Here is a 17,170-nt window from a genome sequence, read left to right on the forward strand (position 1 = left end):
CAGACAGAGGGAACAACATGTGCAAAGGCCTCTAGGCAAGGAATGGCGAGATGTTTGAAGCTGGGTGCCGCCTGCGGAAGAGGGATGATTGGAGGGGTGGGGAGCAGATCCAGCTGCCACGGAGACCGCAAATCTATTTTTTATGATTTTTTTTAAATTGTGAAATGTAACACACAAAAGGGCGCACAGGTTGCGAAGTGAACAAATCGATGAATTATTACAAAGTGAACACCCTCGTGTAATCAGCAGGCAAGTTGAGAAGTGAAACACGACCGGCCCCATTAGAAGCCCCCTGTGCCCCTCGCCCTCTGCCAAGGGTGACCCCATGACACCTGACAGACTGTACAGGTCACTTGGGCTGGATTTTGTTCTTCATATAAATGGAATCACTCAGTACTCATGCCTTTTTTTTTTTTTTAATGCTTATTTATTTATTTTGAGAGAGAGAGCGCACGCACAAGGAGGGGAGGGTCAGAGAGAGAGGGAGAGAATTCCAAGCAGGTTCCGCGATGTCACTGTGGAGTCCCAGGCAGGGCTCGATCTTAGGAACGGTGAGATCGTGACGTGAGCTGAACCAGGAGTCAGTGGCTTAACCAACTGAGCCACCCAGGTGCCCGAGTTTGGGTTTTTAACCCGAGGATAAACGTTAGGCGGGGAGTGACCCCAGCACACTGGCGTTTTTAGAGGTGCTCTGGCTGCAGTGGGTGCAGGGGCGCCTGGGTGGCTCGGTCCCTGTCCCCACTCCTCTGTCTCCTCTTTGCTCAGGGACATGAGCCATGTCTTGTGCGGTGAGCAGTCCGCCTTCCCCTCTGCCTTTGGTCCCCCATGGGAACCCACTGGATGGGGGGCAGGTGAGAATTTCTTGGACTTGAAAAGTCCCCGGGTGCCCAGGTCCCTGAGGGTGGGAATTCTACGCCCCAGCCCTCCTTGGCTGCCCCGCCCAGCCCCACCCTTAGCTTCTCCCCACATCCTGGGTGGGCAGCCTGAGGGCCTCTTGGCCCAAGCGCCAGATGCACTCTGGGAACCTCCTTTCCTTCTGGCTCCCCCAGGTGGTCCCGCTCAGGGGGTGGCTCGAGGACCTTCAAGAGGTCCTGGCCCGGTCACGTTCAGCTGGGGGTCTGTGTTCTCAGCTCTGGAAAAAGGGTCTTCGCGTGGGCAGTGGCAATTGATCCCGCAGTCTGGAAATCTGTCTCTAAGGGAAAAGAATGCCACTTAGGAGCCCTGTGGCCTGGTGATCAGAAACCAGCTCCATTAAGCCTCCAGCACCGGGGCGTGGCTGTGTGACTTAGATCTTCCAGCTGACCCTCTCTGGTCTATGCACCAAGTTCCGCAGACAGACTTACACGGACAAGCCGGACTCACCCGGGACTCTCGCTATCCCGTCCCCCATAAGGAGGGAGCTCAGACGTGAGGGAACCCCCTCCTCCCCTGGGAAGGGGGGCACCGCGGCAGCCCGCAACACAGAGGCAGGAACAAGGCGACCAACCTTCTCACATCTTTATTTGAAAGGCACAGCTAAGCCCACCCTCGACACAGCATTGTCACTTCTCCGCAGCGATCAGACGACTGAGCACAACAAAAGCTGACAGTCTAAAAGGCTATATACAGACACAGGTGTGGGTGTTGCTTGTTTTTTTTTTTTAAACATTTTTCTGTCTTTTTTTTTTTCCCCCGTAATATCCCTTTTCTTAAAAGACAAGCTAGTATACTGGAAAAAGGAAAAAAATAAAATAAAAACCAAGACAACTTGAGTACCCTCATCTTTATTCGGGAAGGGGAGAAAGGGAATTCTGGGACGCCCGCCCCCCCTCCCCCTGCTCCTGGCTAAGCTCACTCTCCCCGCCCCCTCTCCTGCGGGGCGAGGGGAGAGGACAGGTGGGCGTGGGCTCCGGAACGGGCAGAGGAGGTGAGGGAGGGGGGAGGACGGGAGGGGGGGGGGTGCCCAGGGCAGGAAGGGGCAGCTAGCGTGGTGTCTGCATGCAGTGCCGGGGTGAGAGGCTGGGGGGCGCGCCCTGAGGGGCCCTGCGGGCGGACGTCAGGTGCGCATGTGCGGACGGGGAAGTGCAGGGGTGCGGGGCTTCTGGAGGCTTTGCTCTCCTCTGACCTGGCTTCCCGTTTGTGCCTCCAGGCCTCAGCTTGCCTCCGGTGTGGAATGAGCATGAGCAAGGTATTCACCCACTCAGGCTGCAGGGGTGGGGGGTGGAGGAGGAGGAGGGAGGCCGGGGGTGTGAGCGAAGCTAGGGGCGGCACACAGGCAGGGCTAGGGCCCCAGCAGGCGGCTACCATAAATACTACCGAGTTCAGCCAATCCCGAGCTACACTGTGTCTTGCGCTAAACGTTCCTCTCTCTTCCGTTGTCTGTCTCCCCTCTGTCCCCCCACCCTCCCCATCCCGGCCGCCCACTAATCCGACTTCTCGCCGTCATCCTCCTGGTGGGTGTCCCCGTCGTGCCCGTTCTTGTCTTCCTTGGAGAGGTGGGCCTGGGAGCCCAGCGCGGACAGCGAGAGGAGGCCGGTGCCCGCGCTGACGGCCGGCAGCGAAGGCGGCTGCAGCCCCACCGGCAGCGGGGTCAGAGGCAGGGCCAGGGCCTGCAGCTGGGACAGCTGATGGGCTTGGAGCTGCTGCTGCAGGGCAGAAGGAGGGGAGCGTTAGCTGCCGGGCCCACCTGCCCTCCCACCTGCCCGCCCACCCGAGACCCAGACGTACTCGGATGATGGAGTTCAGCTCAGGAGCCGTGACCTGCTTAGCTCTCTCGATGGCTCCCAAGACCTGCTGTTGGTGCTGGAAAGGGGAATGGGGGGCAGAGAGGAGCCAGGTGCTGCACCCTGATCTCAGGTGGGGCTCTGGGGCACAGAGCCCAAGAGAAGCCACTCTCCCATCCAGGCTATCAGCACCATGCACCGTCCCCCCCAACCCGCATGGCTTTCGACCCCCAGAAAACCCCTCTCCATCCCCTTCTGTTTACCAAGCCTCAGCCAAGAAAACAACATTGGGTGAGTCTGAGAGACACCCTGAATCTGCCACCTACAAAGAAATAGATGTACAGTGCACAACGTGGCCAACTGTACAGGCAAGTCTCGATCCTAAGGTCTTGCAGATTGCGGTCGAACATCTGCTAATCTAAGCCCCTCTCCTTCCATAGCTGAGGAAGGCCCGGTGGATTCTGGCAGTGCTGGAGTAGGAGTCTAGGTTCAGCGCAATCCCTCCCCAGAGCAATCGGCCCCCTCCACACCCCAGCACTCCCCGAACGTCCGTGTCTTCTGCCATCAGATGCCAGAATCTGCCAACGTCTCTTTCTGCCTTGCCTACCAGGAAGCCCCCGTCATGAGAGGAAAGCACAAGTCTAGGTCTTCAAGGCCCCGAGAACCCCTTTCTCTGGGGTTTTCACGGTGTCCTTCTGGAACTGTCCCTGGGCATGCAGGTTCCCCAAGGGCCCCAAGATCGCCTGGCCTTAAAGAGGAAATGAATTATCGACAGCAAAACCTGGCAGGGCAGGAATGGCAGGGGCGGGGAATGTGGAGCGGGTCTCACACCAAGAGTCTTAAAATCTCAAAAAGCAGAAGTGAGAGCCCGGTGCCTGGTTCCCCGGGGCGCGTGCGTGTGTCCACGCGTCCACCTGTGGGTCTCTGCGTGGCTGCACGTACGTGCATCTGCGTGCACACGTGCATGTGTGTGCCTCGTGTATCTGGGCGTCGCGTCTGTGCACGTCTGTGTGCACGTCTGCGGACGTGTGCTGAGTGCCCTCCCCGTACACACACACACACGCTTCTGGTGTTGTGGCCTGAGGTGGCCGCGGGGCCTGGCAGACAAACCTCAGGAAGGTCCGAGGCAGAAGCAGGACAGGCAGGAACAACTCTTGGTGCAGTCTTGGGCATATCTGACATTTTCCCCAGTGAAATGACTCACTCCAGCTGGGAATTCTGCAGCAGGGTGAGGCCCCTCCCTCCACTGCCCTGCACCCCCGGGGGTCTCTCCAGCCTGGGGATTCTTCCGCACCGGCCGGCCAGGCTGGTGTCTGGGAGGTCCAGAGAGGGGAGGTGTGTGGTCGGGGCAGCCCGAGGGCTGCAGCGGGGAGGGCCTGGGGCAAGTCGACGGTCTGTCTACTTCCTCCTCCCAGCAGCCCTTGGGGGGTGGAGGGTCACTCACCTCTTGGGAAAGGTAGGGTAGGACCTGGGCACAAATCCCATTCAGCCTCTTGACGATTTCAGCCTGGAACGCACGGAGGGTTCAGTCCAGGGCGGGCGGCGGGGGCAGGTGCAGACCAGCCCCAGGAGGCCCGCGAGGTTCTAGCTAAGAGGCCAGCTCGGCCCAGGGTCAGATCAACCCCTCAAGCCTATGGGCACCCAACCAGCGGTAGAGGTAGGATCCGAGGCTGGCTCCCGGCCCTGCCGCTGACAGTGACGACGCAGGACCAGGCTCGGGGGGCCGGGGGGCCCTGAGATGATGGCCGGCGCCTGGTAAGGAGTGGCTGCTTGGAGGGGAGGGGTGGCCAGCATCATTGTTTTTATGACCCCCCCTCAGGGCACGGATGGCCAAAGCAAGGCTGCAGGGTGAGGGGCAATTTGGGGGTCCACGGTGCGCTGGCATGTTACCCTCCCCCACTGTTGTAAAGGGGGGGTCGACGGGGCAGGGGGGTGGTAGGTTGGGGGAAAGTTTCTGCCCCTCCCCCTCAGGGAGATAAACCTCCCAGGGGGCCCCAGGAAAGAGCAGACAGAGGGCTTGGAAGTAACAGTATGGAGGACAGACTTGGTGTATAGCCAAGGGGCCGGGCCCACCTGCCTGGGGGTGCTCAAGGGGGGCGGGGGGCGTACCTGCTTGTGCATCTCGATGTTCAAGCCGTAGGACATCTCGTAGTACTATTGGGGGGGGGAGAGAGAGAGAGAAATGGGGGGTGGGCAAAGGATGGGGGGCTCCAGAGACAGAGATGGGGGAGTGACAGAGAGGGCAGGAGGCAGCCAGATGAGAGTGTGAAGGCAGGAGAGAGGAGAGGCATGTAGGAGGCACCCAGACCCGGAGCAGGGGCCCAGGCCCCTGGGGGGGGGGGCACTTGAGGGAGCTGGGAGGGGGCTTCAGGGCCCCAGCCTGGCCTGGCTCCCCTGGGTTCTGGAATAATTTTCCAGCCCCTCTCCGGCACACAAACATTCCAGGGCTCCTAATCTTTTATCTTTATGTGTCTTGTCGGCGGGTGGCCCCAGACTCCCGGGAAGTCTGCCTTCCTGGGTATAAATAATCAGGATAAACAAAGCCTGCTGGGTCTGGCTCTGGGGTCAGGAGCCCCCCTCCTCACGTCCCAGATCTGACCCTGCCCCCTCCCCTCCCCTCAAGTCCCTCATGGCTCCCCATCATCCCTGGGGGTGGGGCAGGGGAAGCCAAGTTCATTCCCAGGACATGGACGTTTCTCCTCTGCCCAGAAAGCTCCTACTCATTCTTCAAGACCCGAGCCGCAATGCCCCGTTCTCCGTGCAGCCTTCCTTAGGCAGCGTGCCCCTCTCTGGAACCGTCCCCGCCCCCCGCCAGTCCTGGGTCCCTCTCTCCGCCCCAGCCCCATCCCTCTGGGGCCAGGAGGGTAAGTATCTGCCTCTGCCTCCCCTGTAGCCTGGGAGAGCCGGGCTCTGGGCTGGACCAACAGGCTCTGGGCTGGACCAACGCAGGGGTTTTTGATGTAGAAATTGCCACCTGGTGGGTGTGGATCCCGGCAAGTGATTCGGCAAGTGATTCTGGCAGCGTGCACAGGCAGGGTCTCAGATGTCAGGCAAAGAATGCAGTGTCACCCCCTCCCTCCCTGGGACCTCAAAGGATGTCAGCTTCCTGCCCCCCCCCCCCCCAGTCCCAGTCCTCCTTCTGAAGCCCGGGCCAGGAGGGGTTAAACGCTGGGATGCCCAAACTGTGGGGGCAGGGAGGGATCAGGCTGCTCCCCCACGTCAGTTCCTGGCTTTGGCTTTCACAGCAGCCGCCTCCTCCGCTGCCAAGGACAGCCGGGGGACCTGGCAGGCCCAGGCTGCAACCCGGTGGTTTGGCACCTCGGCCACCGCCTGGGCCGGCGGCCAGGCCGGCAAGGCGGACTCAGCCAGGCCCCGGGGGCCGGCTGAATGGAGCGCAGACCCCGAATCCTCCTACGTCCCGCAGGAGGCGGCCAGGGTCAGGCAGCTGCCAGGGGCGGAGGAGGGTCTGGGGTCCCCCCACCAGCCCCCGCCCGCCCACCCGGGGCCAGCTTACCATCACGTAATGACGCTGCATCTCCGATTTTTCACTGGCCAGCTTGTCACATTCGAGCTTCAGGCTGAAACAGAACAAGGAGGGAGGGGCCAGGGGCCGGGCTGAGGTCCCCCCTACCACCGTGCAGGGGCGCCCAGAGCTTTGGTGGGGGCAGGACGACGCGCCCCTCTGTGGAGATGGGGCAGGGGGTTGGTTGCCTCGGGCTCCCGGACTGTAAACCAAGGATCAAGAAATCAGCCTGGGAGATACGGCTGCAGAGAAAGTCCTGGGTAAGCACACGGATTACAAACACCCTGACCCCAGGTCCGCCAGGGACTCAGAGAAACTTCTCCCCGTCCAGAAACTCGATGAAGTCCGTGATATTAGCGCCGACCCTCGTGCCACGGATGACGCAGTGGATGCCCAGAGAGGTTGAGTAAGCGGATCAAGGTCACACAGCCAGAAAGCTGGCTACAGAGACCACAGTCCCAACCACTGGGGAAAACGATCCGGCCAGGGAGGAAGGAACAGAAACCACAAAAGGGCAGAGAGGGTGCAGGGCTGGCTGGCTGGCAGGGAGCTGGGTTGGACTCAGCAAGGAATCTCCAAGGGAACCGGCCAGGCCCCTCTCACAAGCCTTGATTTCACTAGGGGAGTCAAGTTCCACTTTTGGGTGACAGAGGTGGTGAGCCCCTGGCCTCTTTCAGGCTCTCCCCGCAAGGATGAGCTTAGAGCATTTCTCAAAGCCCACTTGCCGCCAGCCCTAACGAGGAGGGCAGAGAAAGAGGCAGAAGGCAGACGGCTGACTCGAGCCAGGCAGACTGGACTCAAAGTTCGGCCCCGCTGCTTTGACGCTGTGTGACCCTCTACCTCTCTGGGCCTTGGTCTCTGCGTCTGTTAAGTGCCAACCTCCCAGGGTGGGGTGGGGAGAATGAAACCGATTAAGACAAGGAAAGCTTCTAGAACAGCCCCTGTTATACAGTAAGCACCCAATAAACGCATGTCGGTCTCTTGGGGCCTAGCGTCTCCCTCCACCAAACTGACTGCCTTGTACATCCAGGTTCAGACACAGGCCACAGTCTGTGACGCTAGGGGCCCCGTGAGTTTGTTTTCTCTCATTTTCTTTAAGAAAACTATTTGTTGACGCCATTAAAAAAAAAAAAAAAAAAAAAAAATCAGGCACTTCCACTGCAAACTCTGGATTTCTGGCCCTTCCTGGAGATCGGGTAAATCCCGTGTGTACCCCCAACACGGTAGGACCCCTCATTGTATAGAGAGACACCCAGGTCCAGTGGATGGAGATCCCAAAGTTCAGAGAGGGCATCTGGATTGCCTGAGGTCACACAGCACTGTGACCGTACTGTGACCTCCAGTCTAAGGGACTGGACCAGGCCCAGTACTCCTGGGCTCGGGCCAGGCAGGGAGGGAAGGACCCCCCGGGGGGGCTCATAAAAGCCAGACCTGCCAAGCCGAGCCCCTAAACTCTCCACATCAGGGGATGGAACAAAGTTCAACTGCCTGTGCCTCAGTTTCCTCATCTGTAAAATGGGCCCAGCGACAGGACACTGGGGGAAGATTAAACAAGAGGATGTAGGTTGAGTATTTACCACACGGGGAGCGTGGAAAGTACCCTCAAAAGGTGAGATTTTTGTAAATATCTCTATTTCCCTTTCTTCTTGAAGAAAACCCAGGAAACTTCTTAGATCGCTTTTGTGTGGGTAAACGGAGGTCCAGAGAGGGCCCGAGGCCCCGCTGGGATTCGTGACCAAGGACCCCCTTCTGATTCCCAGGCAAAGCCCCACACTCGGTAACACAGCCCTGAGGGCTCGCATTCTTCAGCCCAGGGACTGGGTGCAAGTGTCTGTGTGCCACTTCCTTGCTGGGCATCCCCAGAAAATCTCTTAACTTCTCTGGGCTTAAACCTGTTTAAGTGGAAGGCCATCTCCAACTTCTTGGGAGGTCTTCTACCCAATGGGGGTGGGGGTGGGGGTGGGCGTGGGGAGAGAGGCTCTGAAGCCAGGCAGGTTGTCGCGGCTCCGGGCACATAACTTAACTTTTTGTGCCTCCGTCTACTTACCTGCGAAATGGGCTGTTTTGAAGTCTAGGGGAGTTTAATATTGGAAAAGTGTTCACGACAGCGCCTACCACATGAAAGGACACCCTCTACCTACATTTTCTCAAGCCTACGTATACAGTAGGGGCCGCAACCTCCCCTCTAGGGGTGTCCATCATCCCCCCCCCGCAGGGCCCCTGGCCCCCAGCTCACCTGTGATACTGAGCCTGCAGCAGCTGAAACTCATCCTTGATGCGGTCGCAGGAGTCCGAGGTGGTGAATTTGAGTTGCTGGGGTAGGTGAGAGGAGCCCTGTGGGGAGGGGGCGGCCCGGGTCAGGGCCGGGCGGGGCGGGGCGACCCCCGAGGCGGCGGGCGGCCGGCGGCGGCGCAGCTGCAGCGCGCCCCCCCCCCTCGCCCCACTTCCCGGGCTCGTGTTTACAGCCCCTGGCGCGGCCCCCGCCCTCGCTTCCTGCCCCCGCCTCTCCCGGGGGAAGGCGAGGGGGTGGGTGCGCCCGAGCCGCCTCGTTCCCCGCCACCCCCAGGCTGTGGGGGTGCGTTTTAAGGTCCGCCCTTGGTGGGGGGCAGCGTGCGCCCTCTACCGCCCCTCCACAGCGCCGGAGGGGGGTGCACATCCGAGAGCCCCAACTGCCTCTGCGATGGGGGGAGAACGTGTCCTGGAGTGCCCCTCCCCAAGTTGGTGGGGGAGCAAGGCCTCCCCGCAAAGTCCCCTTGGGGAAGGGGCCTCTCCCAGCGCCCGAAATCACCCGGCGGGGGGCCCTCCACCCCAGATTCCCAGCACCCTTCCTCCCGGCTGCGCTCTTCCGGGAGGGGTGCGCCTCGGATCTCCCCCCACTCCTAGGCCCCAAAAGCAGCCCCGGTGTTAGAGGTGCCCGGTGGGGCTCCCGGGGAGCCCCAGGCCCGAGGCCAAGGCCGCCCCAAGGCCCTGCCTGCCTGGCGGGGGGGGGGGGGGGGGGGCGGGAAGCATGCCTCAGGGGCTGGGGGAGGGGGAATCCGGGCCGCGAGCTGGAGGGGACCGGGCCTGGGAACTGGGGGTGGAGGGGGGGGATCTGGGCTGGGAGCTGGGAGAGGGACCGGGACCTACGGGGGATGGGGGGGAGCCCGGGGGCTGGCGGCGATGGGGGCGGGGGAGTAGCGCTGGGCCGGGAGCTGTAGGGGACCCGGCCCAGGAGTTGGGGTGGGGGGGGAGGCGCCGAGCCGCGAGCCGGAGCGGAGGGGGGGGGGGGAACGGCCCGGCTGGGAACTGGGGTGCCAGGCGCCGACCTGGGGGAGGTGCGCGCGGCCCGGACCGGAGTGGGTGGGGGGGGGGGGGGAATGGCCCGGCTGAGAACTGGGGGTTCCAGGCGCGGACCTAGGGGGATGCCGGGCCCGGACCCGGGGGTGGGGGGGCGCCGGGCCGGCGGGCCCCGCTTACCGAATGCCTGCTTTGTGGAAACATCATGTCAGTCGCGGCGGGGGGCGCGGGCTGCGCCCCGGCTGTGCGCCCCGGCTCGGGCGGCTCGGGGCGCCGGGCGGCCGCGCCTTTGTCCCGGCGCCGATCGGCAGCTCCCGGGGCCGCCGCCGCCGCCTCCCGCGCCCGGCCTCGCCCGCTTCCTGCGCCCCCTCCCCGCGCGCCCGGCCCCGGCGCGCCCCGGGCCCCGCTTCCTGCGCGCCCGGCGCCCCTCCCCGCCCCTCCCCGCCGCCCGCCTCCCCGCACGCCCGGCCGCCGCTCCTATTGTCTAATGGCGGCGACGCCGGCAGTGGCCGCGGCCTCGGCTGCGCGGAGGCTCCGGCTCCACCTGCTGCCGCCGCCGCCGCCGCCGCCGCTGCTGCTTCCCGGGCCCCGTGCGCGCCGCCGAGGGGGGCGCGCGCCCGGGGAGGCCTGCGGATCCCCACCCAGCCCGCCTCCCCGGCCGGCCGGCGCGGTGACCTTGGGCCCGGCGCGCCCCGCCCCGGGCCGCGGCCCCTCCCGGCGGGGTGGCCCTGGCCGCCGCCGCCGCCGCCGCCGGGCCTCGGTTTCCCCATCTGGCGGAGAAAGGGCCCGGCCGCCCCCATCTAAACCGCCGGCTCTGTCATGGCGCGACCTGGACGCGTGCCAGGGACGTGCTCTGTAACCTTGGCTCACTGACTGTTTTCTCTCCGAGCCTCGGTTTCCTCTTCTGTAGAAAGGCCGCGGTGATCCCGCCGACCTCATGGGAGCCATTCCTTCGGCGCACGTTTATTGAGCGCCTACTGTGTGCCAGGCCCTGCTCCGAGACCCGGGGGTGGGGGTGGCGGGGCACGAAGTCCCGGCCCTGGTGGCGATGACATGAGACAGACGAGCGCGCGAGCCAGAATCCCTGGCACGTCGGTCGGTGGTAAGGGCTATGGAGCAAATGAAGCGGCAGCGGGGAGGGCCAGGAAGGTGCGATTTTCAAACAGGGGAAGGTCAGAGAGGCCTCCTTAACCACAGAGAGGACCTGAAGGTGAGAGCGGGGGAGCCGGCAGGGATGGAGGCTGGCAGCTTACTCCAGGAGGCAGGAATAACAAGTGCAAAGGCCCTGAGGCAGCGAGCGAGCCTGGTACTGAGAAGCAGGGCAGGGAAGGAGGGCAGGGAGGCAGGGCAGGCGACTTCATGCATTCACACAGGGGCCCTGCACTCAGAAGGGCCTGCGCTTGGGTTCGTGACCTGCTGTTGTGGCCTGGAAACTCCTCATCGTTTTCGAACAAGGGGGTCTCGCGGTGTTGTTCTATAGTTGGGCCATGCAAATTCTGTAGCTGGTGCCAGGAGCATTCCAGATGGTGCAGGGCCTTGGAGGCTGCTGGGAGGAGTTGGGCTTTTACTCCCGGGGAGGCAGGGAGGCTGGAGCCCTGGCCCCATCAGGGCCGGCCTAGCTGGGATTTTGATAGGATCTCACTTGCTGTGGAGAACAGGCCCCAAAGAAGCTAGTGAAATAATACCCCACTAATCCGGCAAGTGCTAAATACAGGCTCTTAATCACCGCCACCACTACCAGAATCAACTCTGCAGCTCGCCTCTGGTTATTTGGTACTTTTTTGGGCCTTGGGTTTTCCCAGTCTGTAAAATGGAGGGTCAGGATCCCAGACACCTTTCCGGGGCAGAAGAAAAGGCCAGACCAGTATGAGATGAAAAAGCAAAACGTAAGGCCTCTTCCTGCCCTCCCCCAAAGCCCTTCGAGATAAACAATACTTTAAGACGGTATCTTTTAAAATAAAAATTAATGCCAAAAATATTCACGGTGAGCAGAATGTCAGTGCGTTAAATAAAGACAGCATCTGATGGGGCCGGAGATGAGTTAGGAAGACGTGGGTCCCCCTAGTCCCAATCCTGTAGGAAAAAAGGAACAAATGTTTGGAAAGCTTCTTCCACATTCCTATCAGGTTCTGGAGTCCGTGGACCCCACAAATGCAATCAGAGTCCCCGATGGAGGCGGCCTATAGAATTTTCAGGCGGAGCATGATGAAAATGCAGGCCTCTTGCTGAAAAATGATTAGGAATGTAGGCGTTTCAGGATGTTGACAACAGAGCATTAAGCCGAGGGCCGGGTCCCATGGGACAGCATGAGCCACACACCAGGCGCCCTCTCCCTTGGGAAGCCCCCTGGGGCTGAGCCTGCCCTGGGTAGGCACATCCCAATACTCGGGCATTTGGGGACCCAACACTCCCATTTTAGCAGACCCCAGATGTGGCTGGCAGGGTCAGAGCTGGATGCAGAGACCCCAAGTCCGGTGGGGTCAGGGCTGGGCCTTCCAGCAGGTGGAGAGGCCCAGAATCATGTCCCAGACCATGAACAAAAACCAACCAGTCCACCTGTCTATGTTTTGCACTATGTACCAGGCTCTGCTTAAAGCACTTTGACCTTAGGTATTATGACATTGGAAAGCTGGGGAAATGAAGGCACCAAGAGGTTGAGGTCACCTGGTCAAAATCACCCAGCGAGACGATGGCAGGGCCAGGATGTGAAGCCAAGTACCCGGGCCTTTAACCACTGTGCAGTCACTGCCTCTCCAGGTGGGACGTGGAGGCGGGGCACGGTGGCATAGGCCGGAGGGGGCCCAGGAGGCTTGAGGAAGCAGAACCCCACATTCTGGACTGAGGGGTAGGCATTTTACCCAGAGGGCACCAGGGAGCCATGGGAAGCTTTACAGCAGGGTTTCTCAGCCAGCCTCTGCACCCTTGCCATGCCGGCCTGGATCGTTGTCTGCGAGGGCCCCTCCTGGGCGCCCCGTGTGGTGCCAGGAGCACCCCCATCTGCCCAGTGTTGACAAGCAGAAGTGTGGGCAGTCGCTGAGCGTCCCCAGGGGTCAGATCGTCCCCAGCTGAGAAGCCCTGGAAGGCCGTGTGCTGGGTGGCCGAGTGGGGGACAGGGTGGGAGGCCGGGAGACGAGGTGGGGTGCCCATAGTAAGGCTGGAGGGGGGGACAGGCCCTGCGCGGAGGAGTAGCAGGTGCGGGAAAGGCAGGGAGAGTGTTCAGGACGGAACAGTCTTGACTGTCTAATTAATCTGGAAGGATTGGGGCTTCCGAGGATCTTACAATGGGGGGCATCCTCCGGTCCCACCCATCCCCGCCTCTGCACCGGCATCCTGGTGTTTCCTCTGTTCCAGGGTGGGGGGCGGGTATCAGGGCCACATCTGGGGGGGTAGGTCGGAGCAGGGATCTATCTGTCTCATGGATCCAACCGTCTGAGACCAGCCTCTCAGCCTGCTTACAAATGAGCGCTGGGCCCCGCGGCCTCCGGGGCAGAGCCAGGCACTGGCTGGTGCATGATGGATGGGCTGCAGGGCCATTAATCACAGGCGGGGGAGGAAACAGGTGGCCACCGCGGGCTCAGCCCTGGACCTCCCTCCGGTAAGGCTGGTGGAGCCGGGGCCTCCGCTGCCCAGCTCCGGGTTTGAGCCCTTGGCCTGCCCGAACCTGGCCACGTGACTTGGGACAGGGTGACTTGCCTACTTTGCACCCTCACCCCCCCCACATGGAGCTGGTATTCATTCACTCCCTCAGTAAGTCTCTACTGCACCTACTGTGGGCCAAGTGGGATTCTAAGTGGAGGTTTATGGTGCTGACGGGGGGGGATGGAAATCCCTCCCCTTGCAGAGCTAACAGGCTTTAAAAACTTGGCTCAAGTCCTGCGTTTCCTCTGCCCAGAGCCCTCCAGAGCTCCCATCTCCCTGGGGTAAAAGCCGAGTCCTCCCCACGGCCCCCAAGGCCCTGCTCGAACCGTAGCATCCCCTACCTGCCCTGCCCTCCGCCCTCTCTCCCCCTCACTCCCTCTGCTGCAGCCACATGGGCCCCAACACACCCGGCCCGGTCCTGCCCCCGGACCTTTGCATGGGCAACTTCCTCTGCCTGGGATACTCATCCCCAAATGCCACTTTGGCTAATTCTTTCCTTTCTTTCCAGCCTTGGCTTAAAGGTCACCTTCTCAATGAGGCCTCATTGTGACTTCCCTATTTAATTCTGGCAGGGCTGGGACTAGGACAAGTGCACTTTTGAGTGAGGCACTTTCTTCAGGCATAAAATTTAAGGGGGCACCAAAAATCTCAGTCTACATGCTAAACACTATTTTCATGCAACCTTTTTTTTTTTTTTTTTTGCATTGTGGTAAAAGATACGTAAAATTTACCACGGGAGACATTTAATCCATTCGCCACGTTGTACAATGATCACCTTTAGTTCCGGAACATTCTGTCGCTTTCAAAAAAGGAGCCCTGTGCCCATCAGCAGTCACTCCCCATCCCCATGCCTCAGCCCCCTGTCCCCACGAACCGCCTTCCTGTCCGTGGATGAGACTGTTCGGGACGTTTCACACACGTGGACTCACGGCCCGTGCGGCCTCTCGTGCCTGGTTCCCTCCCTGAGCGTCGTGTGTGTTCAGGGTCCATCCTCGGGGTGGCGGGTGCGGGCGCCTCGCTCCTGTTGGTGGCCGAGGGACGTGTGCGTGCCCGGACGGACCACATGCTTGCATCCGTGTGTCCCCTGATGGACGGTCGGGGTGATTCCCCTTTTTGGCTCTTGTCAATCTTGCTGTTGTGCACGCTTGTGCGTGAGTCTTGGATCCCCAGAAGTGGAAGTGCTGGGTCACCACGGTAGTTCTGTGTTTCATTTCTCAGGAGCCGCTCAACTGTTTCCCCGCGGCGCTGCCCCATGTCACGTCCCCCCCACCGCGTCCCTCCCCGCCAGCCGTGCGCGAGGCTGTCGACTTCTCCACGTCTCTGCCAACACTCGCTCTTGTCCCTTTCGGAAAAAAGAACACTCAGTAACCATTCTGGTGGGTGAAAAGCGGTGTCTCGTTGCAGTCTTGATTTGCATAAGGCGATATTTGAACAAACCGAAATCAATGAAACAATTTCCGTGACGGGCGACATTTCGAAATTTTCCTAAGAACGGGATCCAGTCCTGCACGCGCTGCCCGCCGCACCTGTTCCCCCCGCCCCTTGCCAGTCCTGTGGCGGCGTGCCCTTGCTCCCGGGCCCCCTTCCCCAAACCGCTAACAGCTCAACGTTTTCTCCCAGCTGGAGGACTCCTCGCTGTTGGACACAGGAAGTGTGCGACGCGTTGCTTTTGTGGACTCTCTAGAATTAACCACCGGAATGTCAGCTCCCGGAGGCAGGGGTTTTCGTCTGCCGCCTTCACTGCTGGATCCCCAGCGCCTAGAACGGTGCCTGCCTCGCCCTAAGTGCTGGACAAATGCTGAATGGATGAATGAACAAAGCAACGAACGGATGGACGGACGGGTTGCAAGGATCCCCCCAAGACAGACCCGGAAAAGCACTTTGTACCCGCTGCTGGCACAGGCCACCTGGATGCAAGGTGCTTGGTCTGCTGGGATCCTCCGATTGGCCGGGCTTGGATCACATGACATGCGCTGGCTGGCAGGCCTTCTCTGGCCTCTTCTTTCCCACCAGGAAAAACAAACCAACGCTGAAATCAGTCTGTATTGTATCACCCTGCTTTGTTATTACTTTAAGGGGCACGTATGGTGCCGGAAAGATCACGTTGAGCTATGGCCGTCTGTGTTGTCCTTCAGCCCCGTCCTATCTTATTTGCCGTGCTGTCCCAGCACAGAGCTGGGGCCTGGGGTCCGGCAAAAAGTATTTTAGGTATTTCTGGAATGAACGAATGGCGTGGTAATTATTTCCTCCATGTTGCAGGTGAGGCCCTGGAAGGCGAGGGCAGCTTCTGTCACTTACGTATCTGCCTTCTTCATCCCCAGAGCTCAGCCACTCCACAAGCATTTAGTAGGCACCCCCTGTGTGTCTGACCCCCGTCTACATCCTAGGGATAGAGTGACCCACTCAGACCCTGACCTCACACTCCAGCAGGGGAGCGAGACGTGAATTAAGTAACAAACACAGATAGGCTGTTATGATCCACGAGTGACCTCACTGGGCCCAGCTTCACAAATGTACCCAGAATCAAGCGGTCCCCGAATTCGTCCCCCATTCAGGAGCCTCCTGAGGCGGCCCTGTGTCATTTGAAATGGCCGTCCCCCTCTCTGAGCCTTCTGTCTGGCCCCACCAGACCATCCAAGCCCACCTGTCCTCCGGGCCCTGCTCCTGGTCTCAGCTGTCTCTCCGGGGAGCCTGGTTCCTTTGGAACGGGAGTGATATTTGGGATCCAAGAACAGGCTGCCGGATGTGTTCAGACTTCTGGGATTTGCTGTTCCCAGACCCTTCCAGCGAGAGAAACACACACACACACACACACACACACACACACACACTAATATTCACGTGTGTGCATCTAAATCTATAATCTGTCAATCTACTGATTGACATCCATTGAGCTTATGTATTATCTATCGTGTGTTTCTGCATCATCTATCCAGCTGTCTGTCTATCCTGTTATCTATGATCTATTGGTCGTCTGTCTCTCAGCTGTATATCTGTCTTACCTCTCAGCTGTCTCTCTTGGGCACTGTGAGTCCCCCTGACCCCTCCGATCCCATTCCGGCACCCCAGGATTTATTCCTTCCCTCTTCCCATAGTTTATCTCCTTCTCCAGCAGGGGAACCAGGTTCAGGGGAAGAGTTTTGTTTTGTTTTGTTTTCTTGCCCGGTTCAGGGGGCGAGTTTTCCCCCAGGTTCAGGGGGAGAGTTTTGAAGACAGAGATGAGGTGGTGTCCCTCCCTGGGAAAGAGCCTCCCTGGATTTCCTAACACATTAAAATTTTTTTTTTAAGTTTACTTAAACTGAAAAAGAGAGAGAGAGAGAGAGAGAAAGCATAAGTGGGGAAGGAGCAGAGAAAGGGCAGAGAGACAGAATCTCAAGCAGGCTCATCGTCAGCACAGAGCCCGACGCGGGGCTCGAACCCACAAACCGCGAGATCATGACCTGAGCCCAAGCCCAAGCCCAAGTCCATGACCCGGACCCAGCCCAGTCCAAATGCGCCACCCAGGCGCCCCCTCCCTAATACCCTTATTACTTCTTTTTTCTTTGTACAAAATAACTAGGATTTTATTGTGAGATTCCCATAGGTGGAAAACGAAATTGAATATTTATGCCGTCCCTTTCATTGTACTATGTATTTCAATTGCCTGTTTAGTGAAAAATAAAGAAACCTATAACTTTTGGCTTAAATTTGTAAGAATCTGGAACATTGCATGACTTTGTGTGTTGTCCTTGTACAGGGGCCGAATCTTCTCTGTATCGTCCCAACTTAAGTGTATATGCTGAGGAAGCGAGTGCCCTAATGTAGTGTCCATGAGACCCAAAGTCCTCCCCGTGGCCCCCAAGGCCTAGCATGACCTGCCCCCTCCCCTCCCTGCCCTCCCCTCCTCCCTCTCTCCCCCTCGTTTGGTCTGCTCCAGCTCGGTTCCTCCAACACGCCAGACCCGGTCCTGCCCCAGGGCCTTTGCACAGGCTGTGCCCCCTGCCTGGGAGGCTCTCCCTCTGGAAATCTCCTGGCCCATCCCTTACTTCCT

At 60.1% G+C, this 17,170-nt stretch overlaps 2 protein-coding genes and 1 pseudogene across 2 annotated transcripts; 1 reads left to right on the forward strand and 2 right to left on the reverse strand.

Moving 5' to 3' along the window:
• Positions 1–1,483: 1,483 nt before the first annotated feature.
• Positions 1,484–9,791, reverse strand: TLE5 (TLE family member 5, transcriptional modulator). The gene is made up of 7 exons (XM_053897516.1): positions 9,682–9,791; positions 8,462–8,559; positions 6,217–6,280; positions 4,812–4,856; positions 4,147–4,209; positions 2,707–2,781; positions 1,484–2,624 (listed from the first exon to the last, which is right to left on the reverse strand). Exons 1-7 carry the CDS (start codon positions 9,706–9,708, stop codon positions 2,403–2,405), a joined length of 594 nt encoding a protein of 197 aa, XP_053753491.1. The 5' UTR covers positions 9,709–9,791; the 3' UTR covers positions 1,484–2,402.
• Positions 9,707–15,242, forward strand: LOC109255965 (translation initiation factor IF-2-like). The gene is made up of 2 exons (XM_053897515.1): positions 9,707–10,596; positions 14,359–15,242. Exon 1 carries the CDS (start codon positions 9,707–9,709, stop codon positions 10,358–10,360), a length of 654 nt encoding a protein of 217 aa, XP_053753490.1. The 3' UTR covers positions 10,361–10,596; positions 14,359–15,242.
• Positions 15,243–16,831: 1,589 nt separating this feature from the next.
• On the reverse strand, positions 16,832–16,930 carry LOC128775763 (U6 spliceosomal RNA; annotated as a pseudogene).
• Between the last annotated feature and the right edge of the window lie 240 nt (positions 16,931–17,170).

Source organism: Panthera pardus, unplaced genomic scaffold, assembly GCF_024362965.1.
Source record: "Panthera pardus isolate Hobbes unplaced genomic scaffold, ASM2436296v1 HiC_scaffold_8, whole genome shotgun sequence".
In the NCBI taxonomy this organism is placed as follows: Eukaryota; Metazoa; Chordata; class Mammalia; order Carnivora; family Felidae; genus Panthera; species Panthera pardus.